At 32.6% G+C, this 19,304-nt stretch overlaps 1 protein-coding gene across 3 annotated transcripts in view; it reads right to left on the bottom strand.

Annotated features, from left to right (window-relative positions):
* The window catches only part of TRIQK (triple QxxK/R motif containing), a 90,554-nt gene that overhangs the window by 19,285 nt on the left and 51,965 nt on the right, over nucleotides 1-19,304 (bottom strand). For 2 of the 3 annotated variants that reach the window (XM_082675244.1, XM_082675246.1), the window contains one exon: nucleotides 18,354-18,435. In XM_082675244.1, the coding sequence (XP_082531370.1) occupies nucleotides 18,354-18,414 (61 nt within the window). In that variant the 5' untranslated portion in view covers nucleotides 18,415-18,435. Of the gene's footprint in view, nucleotides 1-18,353; nucleotides 18,436-18,701; nucleotides 18,757-19,304 lie in introns of all 3 variants that reach the window. The other variant, XM_082675245.1, reaches the window with a different exon arrangement.

Genomic DNA, 19,304 nt, shown 5'->3' with positions numbered 1-19,304 from the left:
AAAACACACCACCAGACATGGACCTGCCCACCAGAAAGACAAGATCCAGCCTCATCCACCAGAACACAGGCACTAGTCCCCTCCACCAGGAAGCCTACACAACCCACTGAACCAACCTTAGCCACTGGGGGCAGACACCAAAAACAACGGGAACTACGAAACCTGCAGCCTGTGAAAAGGAGACCCCAAACACAGTAGGTTAAGCAAAATGAGAAGACAAAGAAACACACAGCAGATGAAGGAGCAAGGTAAAAACCCATCAGGCCTAACAAATGAAGAGGAAATAGGCAGTCTACCTGAAAAAGAATTCAGAATAATGATAGCAAAGATGATCCAAAATCTTGTAAGTAGAATGGAGAAAATATACAAAACGTTTAACAAGGACTTAGAAGAACTAAACAGCAAACAAACATTCATTAACAACACAATAAATGAAATTAAAAATTCTCTGGAAGGGATAAATAGCAGAATAACTGAGGCAGAAGAATGGATAAGTGACCTGAAAGATAAAATAGTGGAAATAACTACGCAGAGCAGAATAAAGAAAAAAGAAGGAAAAGAATTGAGGATAGTCTCAGAGAACTCTGGGACAATATTAAATGCACCAACATTCGAATTAGGGGTCCCAGAAGGAGAAGAGAAAAAGAAAGGGACTGAGAAATATTTGAAGAGATTATAGTTGAAAACTTTCCTAATGTGGGTCAGGAAATAGTTAATCAAGTCCAGGAAGCACAGAGAGTCCAATACAGGTTAAATCCAAGGAGAAACATGACAAGACACATATTAATCAAACTATCAAAAATTAAATACAAAGAAAAAATATTAAAAGCAGCAAGGGAAAAGCAACAAATAACATACAAAAGAATCCCCATAAGTTTAACAGCTGATCTTTCAGCAGAAACTCTGCAAGCCAGAAGTGGGTGGCAGGACATATTTAAAGTGATGAGAGGGAAAAACCTACAACCAAGATTACTCTATCCAGCAAGGATCTCATTCAGATTTGATGGAGAAATTAAAAACTATACAGACAAGCAAAAGCTAAGAGAATTCAGCACAACCAAACCAGCATTACAACAAATGCTAAATGAACTTCAATAGGCAGGAAACACAAGAGAAGGAAAAGACCTACAATAAAAAACCCGAAACAACATACAGATCAATAATTACCTTAAATGTAAATGGATTAAATGCTCCAACCAAAAGACATAGACTAGCTGAATGGATACAAAAACAAGACCCATATATATGTTGTCTACAAGAGACCCACTTCAGACCTAGGGACACATACGGACTGAAAGTGAGGGGATGCAAAAAGATACTCAGTGCAAATGGAAATTAAAAGAAAGCTGGAGTAGCAATTCCCATATGAGACAAAATAGACTTTAAAATTGGGCTTCCCTGGTGGTGCAGTGGTTCAGCGTCCACCTGCTGATGCAGGGGACACGGGTTCATGCCCCGGTCCGGGAAGATCCCACATGCTGCGGAGTGGCTGGGCCCGTGAGCCATGGATGCTGAGCCTGCACGTCCAGAGCCTGTTCTCTGCAATGGGAGCGGCCATAGCAGTGAGAGGCCCGCGTACCGCAAAAAAAAAAAAAAAATAAATAAATAAAATAAAATAAAAATAAAGACTATTACAAGAGATAAAGAAGGACACTACATAACGATCAAGGGATCAATCCAAAAGAGGAAGAAGACTCAAATCAATATTATTAGAAATGAAAAAGGGGAAGTAACAACTGTCACTGCAGAAATACAAAGGATCATGAGAGATTACTACAAGCAAGTATAGGCCAATAAAATGGGCAACCTGGAAGAAATGGACAAATTCTTAGAAAAGCACAAGCTTCTGAGACGGAACTAGGAAGAAATAGAAAATATCAACAGACCAATCACAAGCACTGAAATTGAAAATGTGACTAAAAATCTTCCAACAAACAAAAGCCCAGGACCAGATGGCTTCACAGGTGAATTCTATCAAACATTTAGAGAAGAGCTAACACCTATCCTTCTCAAACTCTTCCAAAATATAGCAGAGGGAGGAACACTCCCAAAATCATACTACATGGCCACTGTCACTCTGATACCAAAACCAGAAAAAGATGTCACAAAGAAAGAAAACTATAGGCCAATATCACTGATGAACATAAATGCAAAAATCCTCAACAGAATACTACCAAACAGATTCCAACAGCACATTAAAAGGATCATACACCATAATCAAGAGGGGTTTATCCCGGGATGCAACAATTCTTCAATATATGCAAATCAATGAATGTGATATACCATATTAACAAATTGAAGGAGAAAAAACATATGACCATCTCAATAGATGCAGAGTAAGTTTTCAACAAAATTCAACTCCCATTTATGATAAAAACCCTCCAGAAAGTAGGCATAGAGGGAACTTACCTCAACATAATAAAGGCCATATATGACAAACCCACAGCCAACATTGTCCTCAATGGTGAAAAACAAACTATTTCCACTAAGATCAGGAACAAGACAAGGTTGCCCACTCTCACCACTATTATTTAACATAGTTTTGGAAGTCTTAGCCACAGCAATCAGAGAAGAAAAAGAAATAAAAGGAATCCAAATCAGAAAAGAAGTAAAGCTGTCACAGTTTGCAGATGACATGATACCCTAAATAGAGAATCCTAAAGATGCTACCAGAAAACTACTAGAGCTCATCAATGAATTTGGTAAAGTAGCAGGATACAAAATTAATTCAGAGAAATCTCTTGCATTCCTCTACACTAATGATGAAAAATCTGAAAGTGAAATTAAGAAAACACTCCCATTTACCATTGCAACACAAAGAATAAAATACCTAGGAATTAACCAACCTAAGGAGACAAAAGACCTGTATGCAGAAAACTATAAGACACTGATGAAAGAAATTAAAGTTGATACAGATAGATGGAGAGATATACCATGTCCTTAGACTGGAAGAATCAACACTGTGAAAATTACTATACTACCCAAAGCAGTCTATAGATTCAATGCAATCCCTATCAAACTACCACTGGCATTTTTCACAGAACTAGAAAAAAAAAATTCACAATTTGTATGGAAACACAAAAGACCCTGAATAGCCAAAGCAATCTTGAGAAAGAAAAACAGAGCTGGAGGAATTAGGCTCCCAGACTTCAGACTATATTACAAAGCTACAGTAATCAAGACAGTGTGGTACTGGCACCAAAACAGAAATATAGATCAATGGAGCAGGATAGAAAGCCCAGAGATAAACGCATATGCATATGTTCACCTTATCTTTGATAAAGGAGGCAAGAATATGCAATGGAGAAAAGCAGCCTCTTCAATAAGTGGTTCTGGGAAAACTGGACAGCTACATGTAAAAGAATGAAATTAGAACACTATCTAACACCACACACAAAAATAATCTCAAAATGGATTAAAGACCTAAATGTAAGGCCAGACACTATCAAACTCTTAGAGGAAAACCTAGGCAGAACACTCTATGAGAGAGTTCCACCTCCTAGAGAAATGAAAATAAAAACAAACAAATGGGACCGAATGAAACTTAAAAGCTTTTGCACAGAAATGGAAACCATAAGCCGAAAAGACAACCCTCAGAATGTGAGAAAATATTTGCAAATGAAGCAACTGACAAAGGATTTATCTCCAAAGTATACAAGCAACTCATGCAGCTCAATATCAAAAAAACAAACAACCCAATCCAAAAATGGGCAGAAGACCTAAATAGACATTTCTCCAAAGAAGATATACAGATTGCCAACAAACACATGAAAGAATGTTCAACATCATTAATCATTAGAGAAATGCAAATCAAAACTACAATGTGATATCATCTCACACCAGTCAGAATGGCCATCATCAAAAAATCTACAAACAATAAATGTTGGAGAGGTTGGGGAGAAAAGGGAACCCTCATACACTGTTGGTGGGAATGTAAATTGATACAGTTACTATTGAGAACAGTATGGAGGTTCCATAAAATACTAAAAATAGAACCACCATAGGACCCAGCAATCCCACTACTGGGCATATACCTTGAGAAAACCATAATTCAAAAAGAGTCATGTATCACAGTGTTCATTGCAGCTCTATTTACAATAACCAGGACATGGAAGCAACCTAAGTGTCCATCAACAGATGAATGGATAAAAAAGATGTGGCACATATATACAATGGTATATTACTAGCCATAAAAATAAATGAAATTGAGTTATTTGTAGTGAGGTGGATGGACCTTGAGTCTGTCATACAGAGTGAAGTAAGTCAGAAAGAGGAAAACTGTATGCTAACACACATATATGGAATCTAAAAAAAAAAAAAAAGGTCATGAAGAACCTAGGGGCAAGACGGGTATATAGATGCAGACCTACTAGACTTGAGGGCACGGGGATGGGGAAGGGTAAGCTGGGACAAAGTGAGAGAGTGGTAGTGTATATATGGACATATATACACTACCAGATGTAAGATAGATAGGTAGTGGGAAGCAGCCACATAGCACAGGGAGATCAGCTCGTTGCTTTGTGACCAGCTAGAAGGGTGGAACAGGGAGTTTGGGAGGGAGGGAGATGCAAGATGGAAGAGATATGGGGATATATGTATATGTATAAATGATTCACTTTGTTGTAAAGTAGAAACTAACACACCATTGCAAAGTAATTAGACTCGAATAAAAATGTTAAAAATAAATAATAAACACATATATCTATTTAAAAAATTGGTCAACTGTGTGACTTTATAACAAGAAGAATCACTTAGAAACTTCAGGAACGAAGATTTGTGTTACCCACTAATGGCAAAGGGTTCATCAAACCAAGATTCTTGCTAGAGATAAGATCTGGAATGAATATTGGAGAATGAAGGTCATAAATTATAACTACTATGACCAGCTAGAATACTGACCATGATAACCTGAACCTATAGTTCTTCGTTTTGTCCTAGAGTGTACTGCCCATCCTCTCTACACAACCAATTTCTCCTTTAAAGAACATTATAAAAATTTAAATATTTCTTTCTCATCTTTTAGGCTGGATCACAATAGAAAAAAGAAGAAAGAATAAAAAGACTAAATATTAATTAAGATCCTAGACTTGGAGAGTAACAGTCCCTGGCTTGGTTGGAAAATATCTGTGTAGTTGTTGAGGATCTTCTTAGATACTCTTCAGAATTGTTTTCATGATAAAGGACAGAAAGCCAACTTGAAATAACATGAAAATGAGAGAGAGAGGTTAATTGATTACTTCTTGATTCCAGGAGATAAGAGAAGAATAAGAGTTTATTTCTTGTTTCACTCTGGATTCACAGCTATTTCCAGCCCTGGCTCACACTTTATAAAACTAAGAGCAAAGTGGAATGTATACTTTTCTTTGGGATCATTTTAATCATCCTTATGCCCCGGAAGATTATCTCTCAAGTTACTTCTAATGACAGAGAACTAAGATTCACCTAATAATATGTGTTTAGTTCCCAATTCAAGCAACTTTAACAAAACAAACTAGTCTGTCTCTGATTTCTCCTGTTAAATATAAATTGAAAACATATACTTGACAACTCATTGTACATAATCACCAGAATTTCCTGTTTCAAGTCTTAAACAGGGATTATAAATATCAACTAAGAGCAAAGTAATAACTAAAAAGAAAACATTGATGCAAAAGAATTTTTGAATTATGCCTGAATTTTTTGATAGCAAAGATAATACCTACATTCTCATAATTTTTATTTATATATACTTTGCAAACAATCTGTGTAGTGTCTGCTTTTTTAAACAGAATACTTTAAAAGGCCATTTTCATTTATAATTTCTAATCAGTACATGTTATATATGTTAAAAATTCCTTTCTTATTCAGTATAATTAAAATATATTTAACTTTAGCATTGGCACTGTTTCTATAAAGAATCATGGGTAGATATAAGAACATATGTTTAATAAAGATCATATTTTGTTACCTCAATATTATCATTTTCCATTCCTCATATTACATTAATTTAGGAAAGAATAGAGTAATTTATATGCTCTATTTAATTCGACATAAAAACCTACATTTATGCCAAGAATTATTTTATATTTAAAGTAATAGTCTGTGTTAACTGTGCCACAGTTTTACTGACAGTTTCCTTAGTTTAATAAAATAATAGATTACTTAACTGCTTTTGGCTTTTGGCTTTTTAATTCCTTAGCTTTGCCCAGAAACAAGACTGCGTCTTTGCCTTTTGTTGATATTGTGGCCTAAGCTCATTATCATGTGAATATCTGGTTATTGTTTTATAAATGTTCATTTTTCAGAAGCTCACTTTTCTTTTTCTTTCTTAGAACAGTAGACTTTACAGTAGCCACACTCATTATCATCATGTGGCAGTACTGCTCTTCCTCTGCTTTTGCTGCTTTAAAAATTAATGCACTGTTATTTTCTGAATACTGCATAAGCTGCTTATGAGTACATTATGCTATCAAGCAAGCACATGCAGAAAAGCTTCCTCAACTGTTATTCTTTCAATGAAAATACAGCTGGTTCTGCTTCAAAGGCACATCTTTTCACCTGCAAATGGACTTGCTCCTACACTTATTCCTCAATTCATTGTCTTTTATTTGTGTCTGGAAATCTTTAATTGCCTTTAATTAGAAAAAAGTAAATTCAGTGCTTTAATCTTGCAAACACATTCAATCATAATTCTGTCTAGGATGAATACCAAGTTCTATTCACTGTCTGATCTCTATAACAAAGATATGTAATTTATTGTCCATTTATATAGACCACACCAATTAAGATACAATAGAAAAGTGAAGAGATAAGAGTCAAAATATTTGAAAAGAAAAATTTGCAATCTAAATTTAATTACCCAACTGAATTATTGGAAGATGAGTTATTTACAACATGTCAAAAATACTGACAAATAATAAAATTTGCTAATCAACAATAAAGACTTTTATATTTCCTACAACGTCTTTAGAATAATTTCTCAACTGCTTCAAATCCCTCCTCCATTCCTTAAAAAGCAAAATGCTATTTGAAATCTTACTTTTCTCATATTACCATAATTACACGTAAAAGAACAATACTATTTGGCATATAAAGTAATTTTCCAACTACTATATGAACACAATTTTTAGTTACTATATTACAAACTACAAATAACTATAGAAAACGCTTTGCAAAAGCAAGGTTCAATAGTCTTTCTTATGGAACTCTATAGCAAGCTCCAGTAGCTATGCCAGTAAACAAAAAGTCTGCATTTTGATAGCTGCAAGATGAATAAAATCACAAATTGCGTGGTCACAGGCAAAATATAATTAAAATTTTAATCCATCAAGTTGATAAAAAGAAAATTATTACAAAACCAGGAACACAATAAAAAATACAGATCTAATGGACTCTCATCAGCATTGTACACTTTTATACTTACTTAGTCATACAAAATGATGCCATATATTTACCTAGAAAAAGGAGGTATCTATAAAAGTAAATTTGAAAATAGTATTTTTCTTAAAATTATTGAGGGATATCTGGGCTATAGAGAGGAAGCTGGTAAATTAATCCTCAGAAACAAAAATCTCACACAAACTTTTAAAATCATGTCATAGAGGCAACTCAAACAATGATAATTTTTCAGTGCTTGCACAGAACAACTTAACATTAATCATACATTGTAAAGGACACATCACCATTTAACAGCACGTTAAGTCATTAAGTACTAAGAAACAAGTACTTTACTTTGGGTTTCTACAAAGATAATGCAACAAGTTGCTTATGAGATATAACTTCCCAGAAAAATACATTAAAAATGTTAACCAAGCAACAATTTAATATATGGAGAGCAACTTATACATGTAGGGGAGCAAAATTTGCCACCCCAAAATGTCTCTTTGGCATGCAGATTATTTTGAGCTTAAAACAATCAAGGCCCAAAAAGACTCAGGAAGAAACTTTGACCTTCTCCTGTTTAAAAAATTTAGGTAGCTTGTTCTAAAAATAGAGCTATCACCAGAGATGTCTGCAAGAATAGGGGCTGGGTGTGGTGGGTGAAACTCATCAGTGCCTACAGATCACAGTGAACTCTGTGTTTAATTATCTCTGCAGGGCCCAGCAAACATTTGCTTACCAAAAGTTTCCTTCCATCTGCATGTGAATTACCTTCTTTTCCTTTAAAATTCCAAACTACTACCCCCAAGTCCTCCTTTATTTTTAGCTGAAGATGGTATTTAAGGTGAGGGTTTCAGCCATTTTGGTGAGTTAATCAGTTTTTCCTGGGTCTCTCTTATGTATACATGTTATTTAAACTTTTGTTTGATTTTTCTCCTATTAATTTGTCTCATATCAATTTAATTCTTAGACCAGCCAGAAGAACCTAGAAAGATACAGGAAAGTTTCTTCCTCCCCAACAGAGGGAAATGTAGTTAAGTAAAAGGTATTATAAAGTATCTCAATCTTTAGTTTGTATTTAACCACCACTTCCCCCACCCCCAAAAAAATCAACAAACATTTTTTTAAGTAGCTGCTATGTGTAAAGTGGCCTTGGGGATACAGAGATAAAATTAAAGGAAAACAACAAAAAGTATCACACAGAAGATAAGAAACAAACTCCAGAAAAATTACATAACAGCATATATCAATAAGTTTTCAAGTTAGTTAAAGATACTGCTTATTATTTCAAGAGAGATTACAAAACAATAAATAATATAAACAGTAGGTTAAACAAAGGGCATATAGAATTTTAATTACCTAAGAATTAGGGAGATTGTTTTATTGATTATTTTAACAAATAATTATTAAGTACCTTCTATCATGAGGGATGATCATTAAGGATGCAAAAATTAGATAGAGCTTCTGCCTGCAAAAATGTTTAAGTCCTAGTAGGTACAAATAAAAATATAAATACTTAAACAAGGTAGAAAGGAAGTGGTATGTGCAATCAGCAAAGTTAAATGTTAAAAGGACTTCCAGTTCTGAAAACATGGTAGAGTGGGCTGAGATGGACCCTTCTCTGATATAAGTACATAGAAACAGTAGGAAAAAACAAACAAACAAACAGACAAACATTCTATAAAGCTCTTAATATTAGATGTACACATATTTACATACACACATACATACATATATTTATAATAAAATAAAGGAAATAGAGAAAATGTTCAAATGCCAGAAACAAGGAAAAAACTCAAAACAAGACAGCTAGTTCCAGCTGATGTCCTAGTGGCCCTGGTTGCAGAAGTCGGGGTGGTCATATTAGTGCCTGTATTAGATGTCAAGAGGCTTGGATATTAGATTTTAAAGGCCCAGGTCTGTATAGTGTCACTGTGAGATATATGGATAAAGTTGAGGTTCTCAAAGCACTGACCAAAACATACAAAAAATAATTCTGTGCTTGTTAGGAGAAATAGCAAGGGATCTTTCTGCTTCCTCTAAGCTCTGGGTGTGGAAGAGAGATGTGTCTCCTGTGGGAAATACAAATCTTAATACCGTTAGACCCAGAACAAGGTATGAGGTCCAAATTGTGGGAATCCTAGGCCAAGAAATAAGTCCAAAATAATAGTCCAAAATCTATAAAATCCCCATTGTCAATAAATAAATAGAACACTGTTCCATAAGAATATTTCATAATTCAGACTGCTGGGACTCTCACAGAGGGAGAAAACAGAAACAAAAACAAACCTCTGTTGAAGCTGAATACATACACACAAACTCAGAACCATAAAGCACAGAGAGATCAAAAAAAAAGAAAGAAAAAGAAGAAAACAGCATGACCTAGAATAAATAAGCCAATACAACAAATGGGGAAGTTGGTACCATAAGAAGAAGGAATAATTTAAAAAATCTGAAAGAATATATAAAATTGCTATTTAAAATAATTAAAGAGGAAAAAATTAAGGAACAGAATAAAAACAGAATGAGTTTTTAAATGATTAAATAGACTTTTTACCCAGGACAAAAAAAAGGTCACTGAAATGATACATCTATGGGTGCAAGATAAACATAGTAATAAATAAATGAGAGAGGGAAAAAGAATTTGTGAATGCTAGTCAAAGGGAAGGTAGATCTGAGAAGTAACCCAGAGTAGGACAGAGATATGAAATATAAAAGTGATTTTAAGAGATATGGATGCTATAATGTGAAGACTGAACTTATATATAATAGGAATTCCAGAAGGAGAGATTAGAGAGGATAGTCATTATCAAAAAAAATCAGAGATTGAAGTCCTTCTGAAACTAAAGAAAAACGAGAATCCACAGGATGAAGAATCACAGCAATTCTGAAGCCCACCCCCTTTTTTTCTTTTTACCAATAAAAATAAATATTTGCATTAAATTAAAGTTGAAAAATATGTTAAAAAATTCTTAATGACAGGAAAAAAAATACACCAAAAAGAAATGACAATTAGACTAATGGATGAGTTCTCATCAGAAACACCTGAAACAATAATTCAAGTGTGAGTACAATGTAACAACAATATTGTCTTTTAAGCAGAGACAGAGGAATTTTTCCCTAATAGATATTTGCATTCAGGCAAAAGTAACAAGGAAACTTCACCAGGAGGAAGATGTAAAATATAAGAGGTAGTGGTTAGTAAAGAGAGCAAACATAAAGTTAGATCTAAGTAATTATTGGTGATTAAAAAGTTAAAAATAATAATTATCCTGTTGAAAACAAGAGAGAAAGTAATACACACAACAACAAGAACAACAGGAAAAAGTAATCAGATATAAAGAGTTAAAAATCTTTATATTGTTTAGGATAAATAAAAGTATTGATACACTTCAGTTTTCACTAGGTCAAATATACCAGATAACATTTGATGGAAGAAAAAATAAAACAAACAAAAAAACAAAAAAGAAAATAGAGAAAGAAATGAAAAGTAAAACTAAAATTTGAAGGAAAAAAGAAAAAAAGACAATCCAATTTTTTTTGGAAAGAAGGTTAGGGTAGAGATTAGCAAGGAAAAACTGCCACAGATAAAAAATACAAAATAAAATTGTGGAAATATATTTAGATTTTTTTCACAGTAAATAATATACGATTAAATTTGCTTGCCCCAAAACAAAGATTCTTAGGCTGTATCAAAATCATAAAATATAACATTAAAGTCTAGATGAAAGTAAAAGGGTAGGAACAAAAATGTCAATCAGAATACTAAACAAAAGAAAGGTCATTACCAACATTAATTTAAGACAAAAAAAGATTTTCTGAAGAAAAATAATAGCACTTTATAAAGGCCAGGATTTAATAGAAAAGGGGGAATAATTATCAGAAATATATACCAATTTAGAAATGCTATGCAACAAAAACATAACCTCAAAATATACACAGTAAAAAATGACAGAATTACAAAAATTGACAGCTTCATGGAATTAGTGAGAATATTTCAATTATTCTTTCTCACAGAATGACAGCTCATACATTCATATTAAGTACAAAATAGATTTGAACACCACAGTTAATATAAGCAGTACTGCATCCCAATATTAGAGGATACCTATCCCTTGTAAGCACAGAGAGAATGTTAACAAAATTGACCATATATATAGTAAGCAATAGAGAAGAGCTTAATATCAAAAAGTAACATTATTCTAAAAACATTTTCTGAACAGAAAACAATAGGTTAAAAATCAATTTGAAATATATATATATGTGTATATATATATATATATATATATATATACACATAGTTGACCCTTGAACAACATGGGTTTGAACCATGCAGGTCCACTTTTAGAAATATTTTTTTTCCCGTAAATACAGACAGTACCACACAATTCAAGGTTGGCTGAATCCATAGATGCAGAGCCATTAATACAAAGGTCAACTATGGGACTTGAACATCCATGGATTTTGGTAACTTCAGAGGGTCCTGGAACCAATCCCTGGCAGATACTGAGGGATAACTGTATATAACTCAAGAAAGCTCTAAAATAATATAATAGAGCCAATAATGTAGTGAAGAAAACTGATCCATTAAATGAATACATTAGTAAAAAAAAATGTTTGTAAAGCAAATAGCAAAGAATTCAACTCAAATAATTGTAAAAGAAAGAGACAAGTTAAAGAATTACAATGAAGGAAATCAGAGACAACACTAGAATTATGGAAAAGGAAATAATAAAATCTAGTAACAAAAGCTAATTCTTTAAGATGTCTAAAAAATTTAAACAAATCTCGAGTGATGAAAAAAGAGATAGAGTAAAATTAACATCAATTAAAAATAGAAATTACAGTTATAATTTTAAAATATTAAAAGAATTTTATGCATAACTGTTTATGAATATATTCTATATTTTCCATTCAACTTTATCACTGAATATGTTACCCAAATTGGCTGAAAATATAGATCTATTAACTGATGGAAAAAAAAGGTAGTTAAAAGTCTACTCACCTAAAAAGCTTCAGACAGGGGTTTTGCTAGGGAGTTTTATAAACATTCCAGAAAGTCATATTTTCAAATTTATATAACCTATCCTGGAGCATATAAAAAAGATATTTCTCCAATTCATTATAGAAATCTTATATGACTCTGAAACTAAAACTGAACAAAGGTGGTAAGAGAATGGAAAGTTGGTGCCAATTTCATGCATGAAGAAGGATGTTAAAAAAATCTTAAATTATTAGTAAACTAAATTCAGCTGTGTATTAAAAAATATCAAGACAAAGTAGGATATATATCAGCATATATCAGTAATGCAAGGATAGTTTAACATTTGAAAATCTATAAATACAATTTGCCAAAATAACAAAAATATCCTTCCAACAGATACAGAAAAACTTCAATAAAATTCAACATACTTTATTATTTTAAAAAAGAAAAACAAACTCTTAGCAAACTAAGAACAAAGGGGAATTTCCTTAGTCCAACAAGTATGTACCAAAATCCTAGAGCTGTATTATACATAATGGCAAAATGATTGAAGTGTTTTCTTAAAAGTCAGTAATTTATATCCAATACTTGAAAAACACAACATAACAAGATATGAAAGATAAAATAAAAAGGTTAAAAAAAATTTAATTATGCCTATTAGAAAGTCAAGAGAAATTACAAATTATTATTACTCTAATAAAATGCAGTCAGGTTGCTTAGTACAAGATTAATAATTAAAATTCATTACCATGTTTATATAGCAGCAAGAACCAATTACAAAATATAATTCTATATTAGCAAAAAAAATATGCAATAATAGCAAATAAATTATGTATCACTTCTGTTTAGCTCAAAAATACTCAATAACTTTATAAAGAAAATAATAAAAATTTATTGAATTTACCAGCCATATGATAATTTCAAAAGATAAAATTGATATGAATTTTCACATATAAAGACATAAATTCTCCACGAAGTAATCTACAAATCCCATGGAATTCAAATTTGACTACCAGTGGCCTTTTTCATGACTATTTAAAGTTAATTTTAAAATTCACATGAGCAGATAGAGGACCAAGAGTAGTTGAGACAAGTTTTAAAAACAACAAATAAGGGTGAGGATTTGTCCTACCATTTTAAAGACTATAAAAATAAAGTATAAAAGTATAAAAGCTATAGTAACTAAACAAGTAAGGTATTTCCAAAGCAAGAAGCAAATTGGATAATGGAATAAAGTAACAGAGAATTATTATCAGTATAAATAAAGAAATGAAACAATGCAATGAGAGAAAAACAACTCAGTAGATTTCATTCAGCTTCATCCCAGGATGTTAAACAAATTGGTTCAAGAAAATATAGATCTATTAACAGATGAAAAAAAAAAAAGAATGAAAGAAAAGAATAGTAGTTTAGTCTACTCACACACAAAAAAAGAAAAAGAAAAATGGCAGCAATAGAATTGTCAAAGAGAGAAATCAAAAGATCAACAAATATATTAGATGATTAATCTTAGTAAGTAATAAAATGAAAACTAAAATAAGAATGAATACAATTTCATGTGTATGAGATTGGCAAAAATTTTAAGTCTAAGAAGTAACAAAGAATATGGAGAAATTGACATTTTACATCATTTCTCTGACTGTAAAATAGTGAGTGCATCCACTTTAGACAGTAATTTACCAGCATTTAGTAAAGCTGAAAATGCACCTTTCTATTGTACAGCAATAGAATATCTGGTATTTGCCAGAAATGAGAGAAAAAGAATGAAACTGGGGTAATATTTTCAGGAAACAATGGATAAGAATTTTCAAGAACATATTTTAAAAAATGAATCTACAACAACAGGAAGCCCAGTAAATCCCAAATAGGATAAATGAAGTCAAACCTATACTTAGACTTATCTTAGTGAAACTGCAGAAATCCAAAGACACATAAAATCTTAAAAGGAGGTTAAAAAAAAAAGATTGATTATTTTTAAAGAAGTAACATTTAGATTGAGTTCCTAGGAGTAAAAATAATAGACAAAATGCAAAGGAGTGATATTTTCATATATTGAAAGAACACACAATGAAATAAAAACAAAACCTTCCAAATTCAAATTCTATAGCCAGAGATAACATATTTCAGAAATAATGGTATATCAATATCACTTTTTAAAAAAAGAAACTGAGAAGTTGCCACAAGCAGGCATATATTCTAGGAAATTCTAAAAAATGATGTCTACCAGGCACAAAAGAAAATGATTTTAGATAGAAGGTCTGGGACATAAAACAGAATTAGGAATAGAGGAAACAGTAAATACGTATACCATTATATACAAATTTTTAGTGAATAAACTACAGTAATAACATTAGGATTTTTAAAAATATAGAGAGAATTAAGAAATACCAGAATTTATTTTGGACATTGTATCTCTAAATTATGAGCAGAGTTTCCTCAGTCAGTCATAATAGCCATAGTGCTATTATACTGCCAATTCCATGAACTCAGATCTTATGACTTAATTATTTTTGCATCTGCCAGTACCTAATATTGTCTTTGGCCCCAGGGAAGCAGTATAGTGAAGGGATTCTGTGGTCGGTTTCTTGGAATGGAGTCCTGGCTCTACCTCTTACCAAATGTAGCACCTTGAGAAATTTCTTTAATCCATCTGTGCTGTATTTTCCTGATCTGTAAAAAATGAAGCTCCTATAGGACTACTATGAGGATGAAATAAGATGTGCGTGGCACAAGATGCCTATAATACCTCTGTTATATAAGAAAATAGGAATTTATAAGTAAATTAGTTATAATTTTTATATGATTTACCTAGCACATGTATTATTTGGCCTCATATATTTAATAATATCTATTTATAAAATATCTTAATTATGTTAGAAGTTTTAAAAATTCTATTCTTTTTCAATTTTGAAATAATTTATCTCTAGAATAATACATGTAATATTAGCCAGTCTCACACTATCTATTTTTAAAACATTATTTCTGAAGAAATTTAAGGCCCAAACCAATTTATTTCCCTTTGCAGTCAGCAATATTTCAGAATATTCAGTTTTTCTTAGTATACTGCCTTAAAAGTGAGAAGGGTATTCCATCTCAGTTCTCTACACATTTCAAGATCATGATACAGTAATTAACATAGTGTCCATTTAATGTGAAAATTCTCTATCTACGAGGCATTTCCAGTCACAGTGTCAGCTCATTTGATTCTTACCTGAGCAAAGACTATTGTAAGAAAGGCTTTTTGTGAAAGCCATTAATCACTGTCATTTACTACATAATTTAAAAGGCAAAACTTTTAGTGGAAGACAAATATTAAACAATGATACTGAAATCATCATTCAAAAATGGCACTAGTTTTGCCATGTACAGTCACTGACTGACCATACAAAAATTACATAAATAAATGAGATTTAGTAACAAGTGAACACTGAACACATACAACGCCTCTATTCATTGTGAAACTTTATTAGCAATCTAAATTAGCTTACTAACAGCTTGAATACTAAAAGAAAAACACTGTGATACTCAGTTTATTTGCTATTTGTACTTTGTTTTTTACCATCAATACTGAAATATCTTCTTAAAATAATTCTAGTTGCTTTATTCCCTCCTCACATTTTGGATCGTATCTGGGAAAATGTCTACATAGAACTCCATGTAAGGAAGACAGTGTCGGTGATAGACCATCTATCATCATTAGTATGAGTTGAGGCTTCTGGTACTTTCTAACTCTGACGCATTAAGTGAGAAAAAAAAATCCTTGAGAAAATTCTCGCATTAGTTAATATCCTAATTAATTAACTAATTAATATATTTTCTATTTCGTTTTTTTCTCTGTCTTTACAAAATCTTACATATTATTATTATTACTTACATAATATTACTATATTATTCTATAGTATATACATGAAAATCTAAACACTGCAGTGCATTATCCTTAAAAAGAGTAAATAAAAGTATACCCTTGCTATTTTAATTTTAGTATATTTTGTTTGATCATGATTACTGTATTTGCAAAGTTTACCCAGGATAACTCATGTCCATGCAACACTCTACTTTATAAACTGCTCTAACACTTTTTATGGATCTCACAAGCATCCTGTGAGAAGGGTAGATCTTGTGCCTGCTTATATTTTCAAGAGGAAGTGAAACAGGAAAGAGAACTCTATACGGGAACATAATGCATAACACAGAATCCTCAGAACAATTTAGTATAAGAAGAAGGCTGAGACTTTACAATTATATTACTTTCTCTGTCTTATTCTTTCTTGGCTCTTACATATATGAATGGAACTAAATCAAAGGAAAGATATGCAATGTTTATAGAACAGAATACTTTAGATTTTTAGGGTGTCTATTCTCAAAAATTGATCATTAGATATAATTCAATTTCAATAAAAATCTTAGCTGATGCTTTATTTTATTTTTCTGTCATCAGTGATGATAGAAATCAGAACAGTGGTTGCATATGGGGGGTGTGGGTAAGGACTGACTAGAACTATCTGAGAAGATGGAAATGTTCTATATTTTGATTGGCATATGTGGTTACATGGATATATACACTTGTCAAAATTCTAAGAATTGTTTATTTAAGAGTTGGATGTGGATTGATCCCCAATATGGTTATTCTTTATTTATGTGGTTTAGCACATCCCATCTGATCAAACTTCAATCTGGTAAGTCAGTCCTTCTGTTTAAACACATAAGTAATATAACAACCCACACTATTTACTCATGCTGCATCCTATAAGTGAAGGAAGATATATACAAAAGAAATCAAATATAATAAACCTTCTCCTAAGAAATAATATAGTCAGAAATACTGTTTTTTAATTTGCATTATCCATCAGTTAGGTGAGTTAAATCTTTCATAAGATTCTTTTGATTGCATTTTTTGTTGTAATAGTTGTTTGGTTTTGTTTGTGTATTTTGATTTCCTCTTTTATGAATTGCCTGCTCATATTTTTTGCCCATTTTACTATTGGATTTCCAGATTATTTTATTTATAGTAGGGCTTTATTTTTCTACATGTAAATTTTTAATTGGTTACATATTTTAAATATTTTTCACTTTGCTTTCATCTCCTTTGTTTTGCAGAAACATCTTTTCCCTTATGGAGTGTACCTTATGTATCATATTTATAAAACAGGTATATACTCTATTATTATCAATTACTTCTACTTATTTTCTGACTTGTATTGTAACTTCTTTGTTTATCTGTCAGTTATTTAGAAGAGGTTTTATTATTATTATTATTATTTTAATTTCCAGAAGAATGGGAACAGGTGGCAAAAGGAAGGAACATGTAAGAAGAGAGGGTAGCAGGTGGGGAAGGGGAAGTTAACTTTTTGGCTTCCAATTGATTTCTAATTTACTACACTTTGTTCAAAGTTGTGGTTGCAGGATATTGATTCTTTAAAATTGAGGGGACTTGGTTTGTGACGTAGTATGGAGGTAATTTTTTGTAAATACTCCATGCATCCTTGAAAAGATTGGGTAGGAAATCCTGTACCTAGAGCATAGTCTAAAACAGGGAAGCTTCCTGTTATCTTCCTTTGCTGTTGACTGGACTTTCCTCTAGTTCACCATTTTACTAAGTTAAAATTTTAATAGAGAATTTTGAGGTTATCACATTATTGCCACTAAGAGTCAAAAGAATTGAAAGGTTTTATAAGGATAAAAATAAATAATTAAACAGATGTTAATATTAAAAATACTGATTATACACAAGCACCTTGCCTTAAGAATAACAATAAAAGTATTTTTGCTTTACCAAATTAATAAAATCTAAAAGAGCTTTGAAAAATCATAAGTACAAAAAAGGTATTTCTTCAGAGGTAAACAGGGCTGCACTGATTTTTCTTCCTTAAAAATTCTGTGCAGTCCTTTGTTATTCATATTCTGTGCATCATATGTATTAGGGAAAAGTTATTTTCTTAATATCACACATAATTGCTTTTTTTCTTCATCTGAATTCACAAGAATGTATCAAAGGGAATTCATTGCTTACCAATTTGCTTTCTGTACTGATCAACAGGAAGTTTTATAGTGGAGGCATCTTTTCTTCCCATCTTTGATCTCCAAAGTGCCTGCTGCAAAGAAAGAAAATAATTATGATGAAGTCCTAAAAAATCAAAAGAACTATCTACAAACTTCAGAAATAATTTATTTCACAAAATCCATTTTTAAAGCAACAGGTAAAAATGCATTTGACTTATTCCCATTAGATATTGGTAAAGAATATAAAATTCAAGAGATCTTCAAGATGGCAGAGGAGTAAGACGTGGAGATCACCTTCCTCCCGACAAATACATCAGAAATACATCTACATGTGGAACAACTCCTACAGGACACCTACTGAATGCCGGCAGAAGACCTCAGACTTCCCAAAAGGCAAGAAACTCCCCACGTACCTAGATAAGGCAAAAGAAAAAAGTAAAAACAGAGACAAAAGGATAGGGATGGGACCTGCACCAGTGGGAGGGAGCTGTGAAGGAGGAAAGGTTTCCACACACTAGGAAGGCCCTTCGTGGGTGGAGACTGCAGGTGGCAGAGGGGGGAAGCTTCGGAGCCATGGAGGACAGCACAGCAACATGGGTGCAGAGGACAAAGCAGAGAGATTACCACACAGAGGATCATTGCCGATCAGCACTCACCAGCCCCAGAGACTTGTCTGCTCACCCACAGGGGCAGGTGGCGGCTGGGAGCTGACGCTTGGGCTTCAGAGGTCAGATCCCAGGGAGAGGACTGGGGTTGGCTGCATGAATACAGCCTGAAAGGGGCTAATGCACCACAGCTAGCCAGGAGGGAGTCCAGGAAAAAGTCTGGAACTGCCTAAGAGGCAAGAGACCAATGTTTTGGCGTGAGCAAGGAGAGGGGAATCAGAGCACAGCCTAAATGAGATCCAGAGATGGGCACAAGCCGTGGCTATCAGCACAGTCACCAGAGTCGGGCATGAGAT

This window comes from Grampus griseus (genome assembly GCF_964374135.1).
Source record: "Grampus griseus genome assembly, chromosome: 17".
Taxonomy (NCBI): Eukaryota; Metazoa; Chordata; class Mammalia; order Artiodactyla; family Delphinidae; genus Grampus; species Grampus griseus.
The sequence above is the reverse complement of the archived record's forward strand: the minus strand, read 5'-3'. Positions and strand labels throughout refer to the sequence as shown.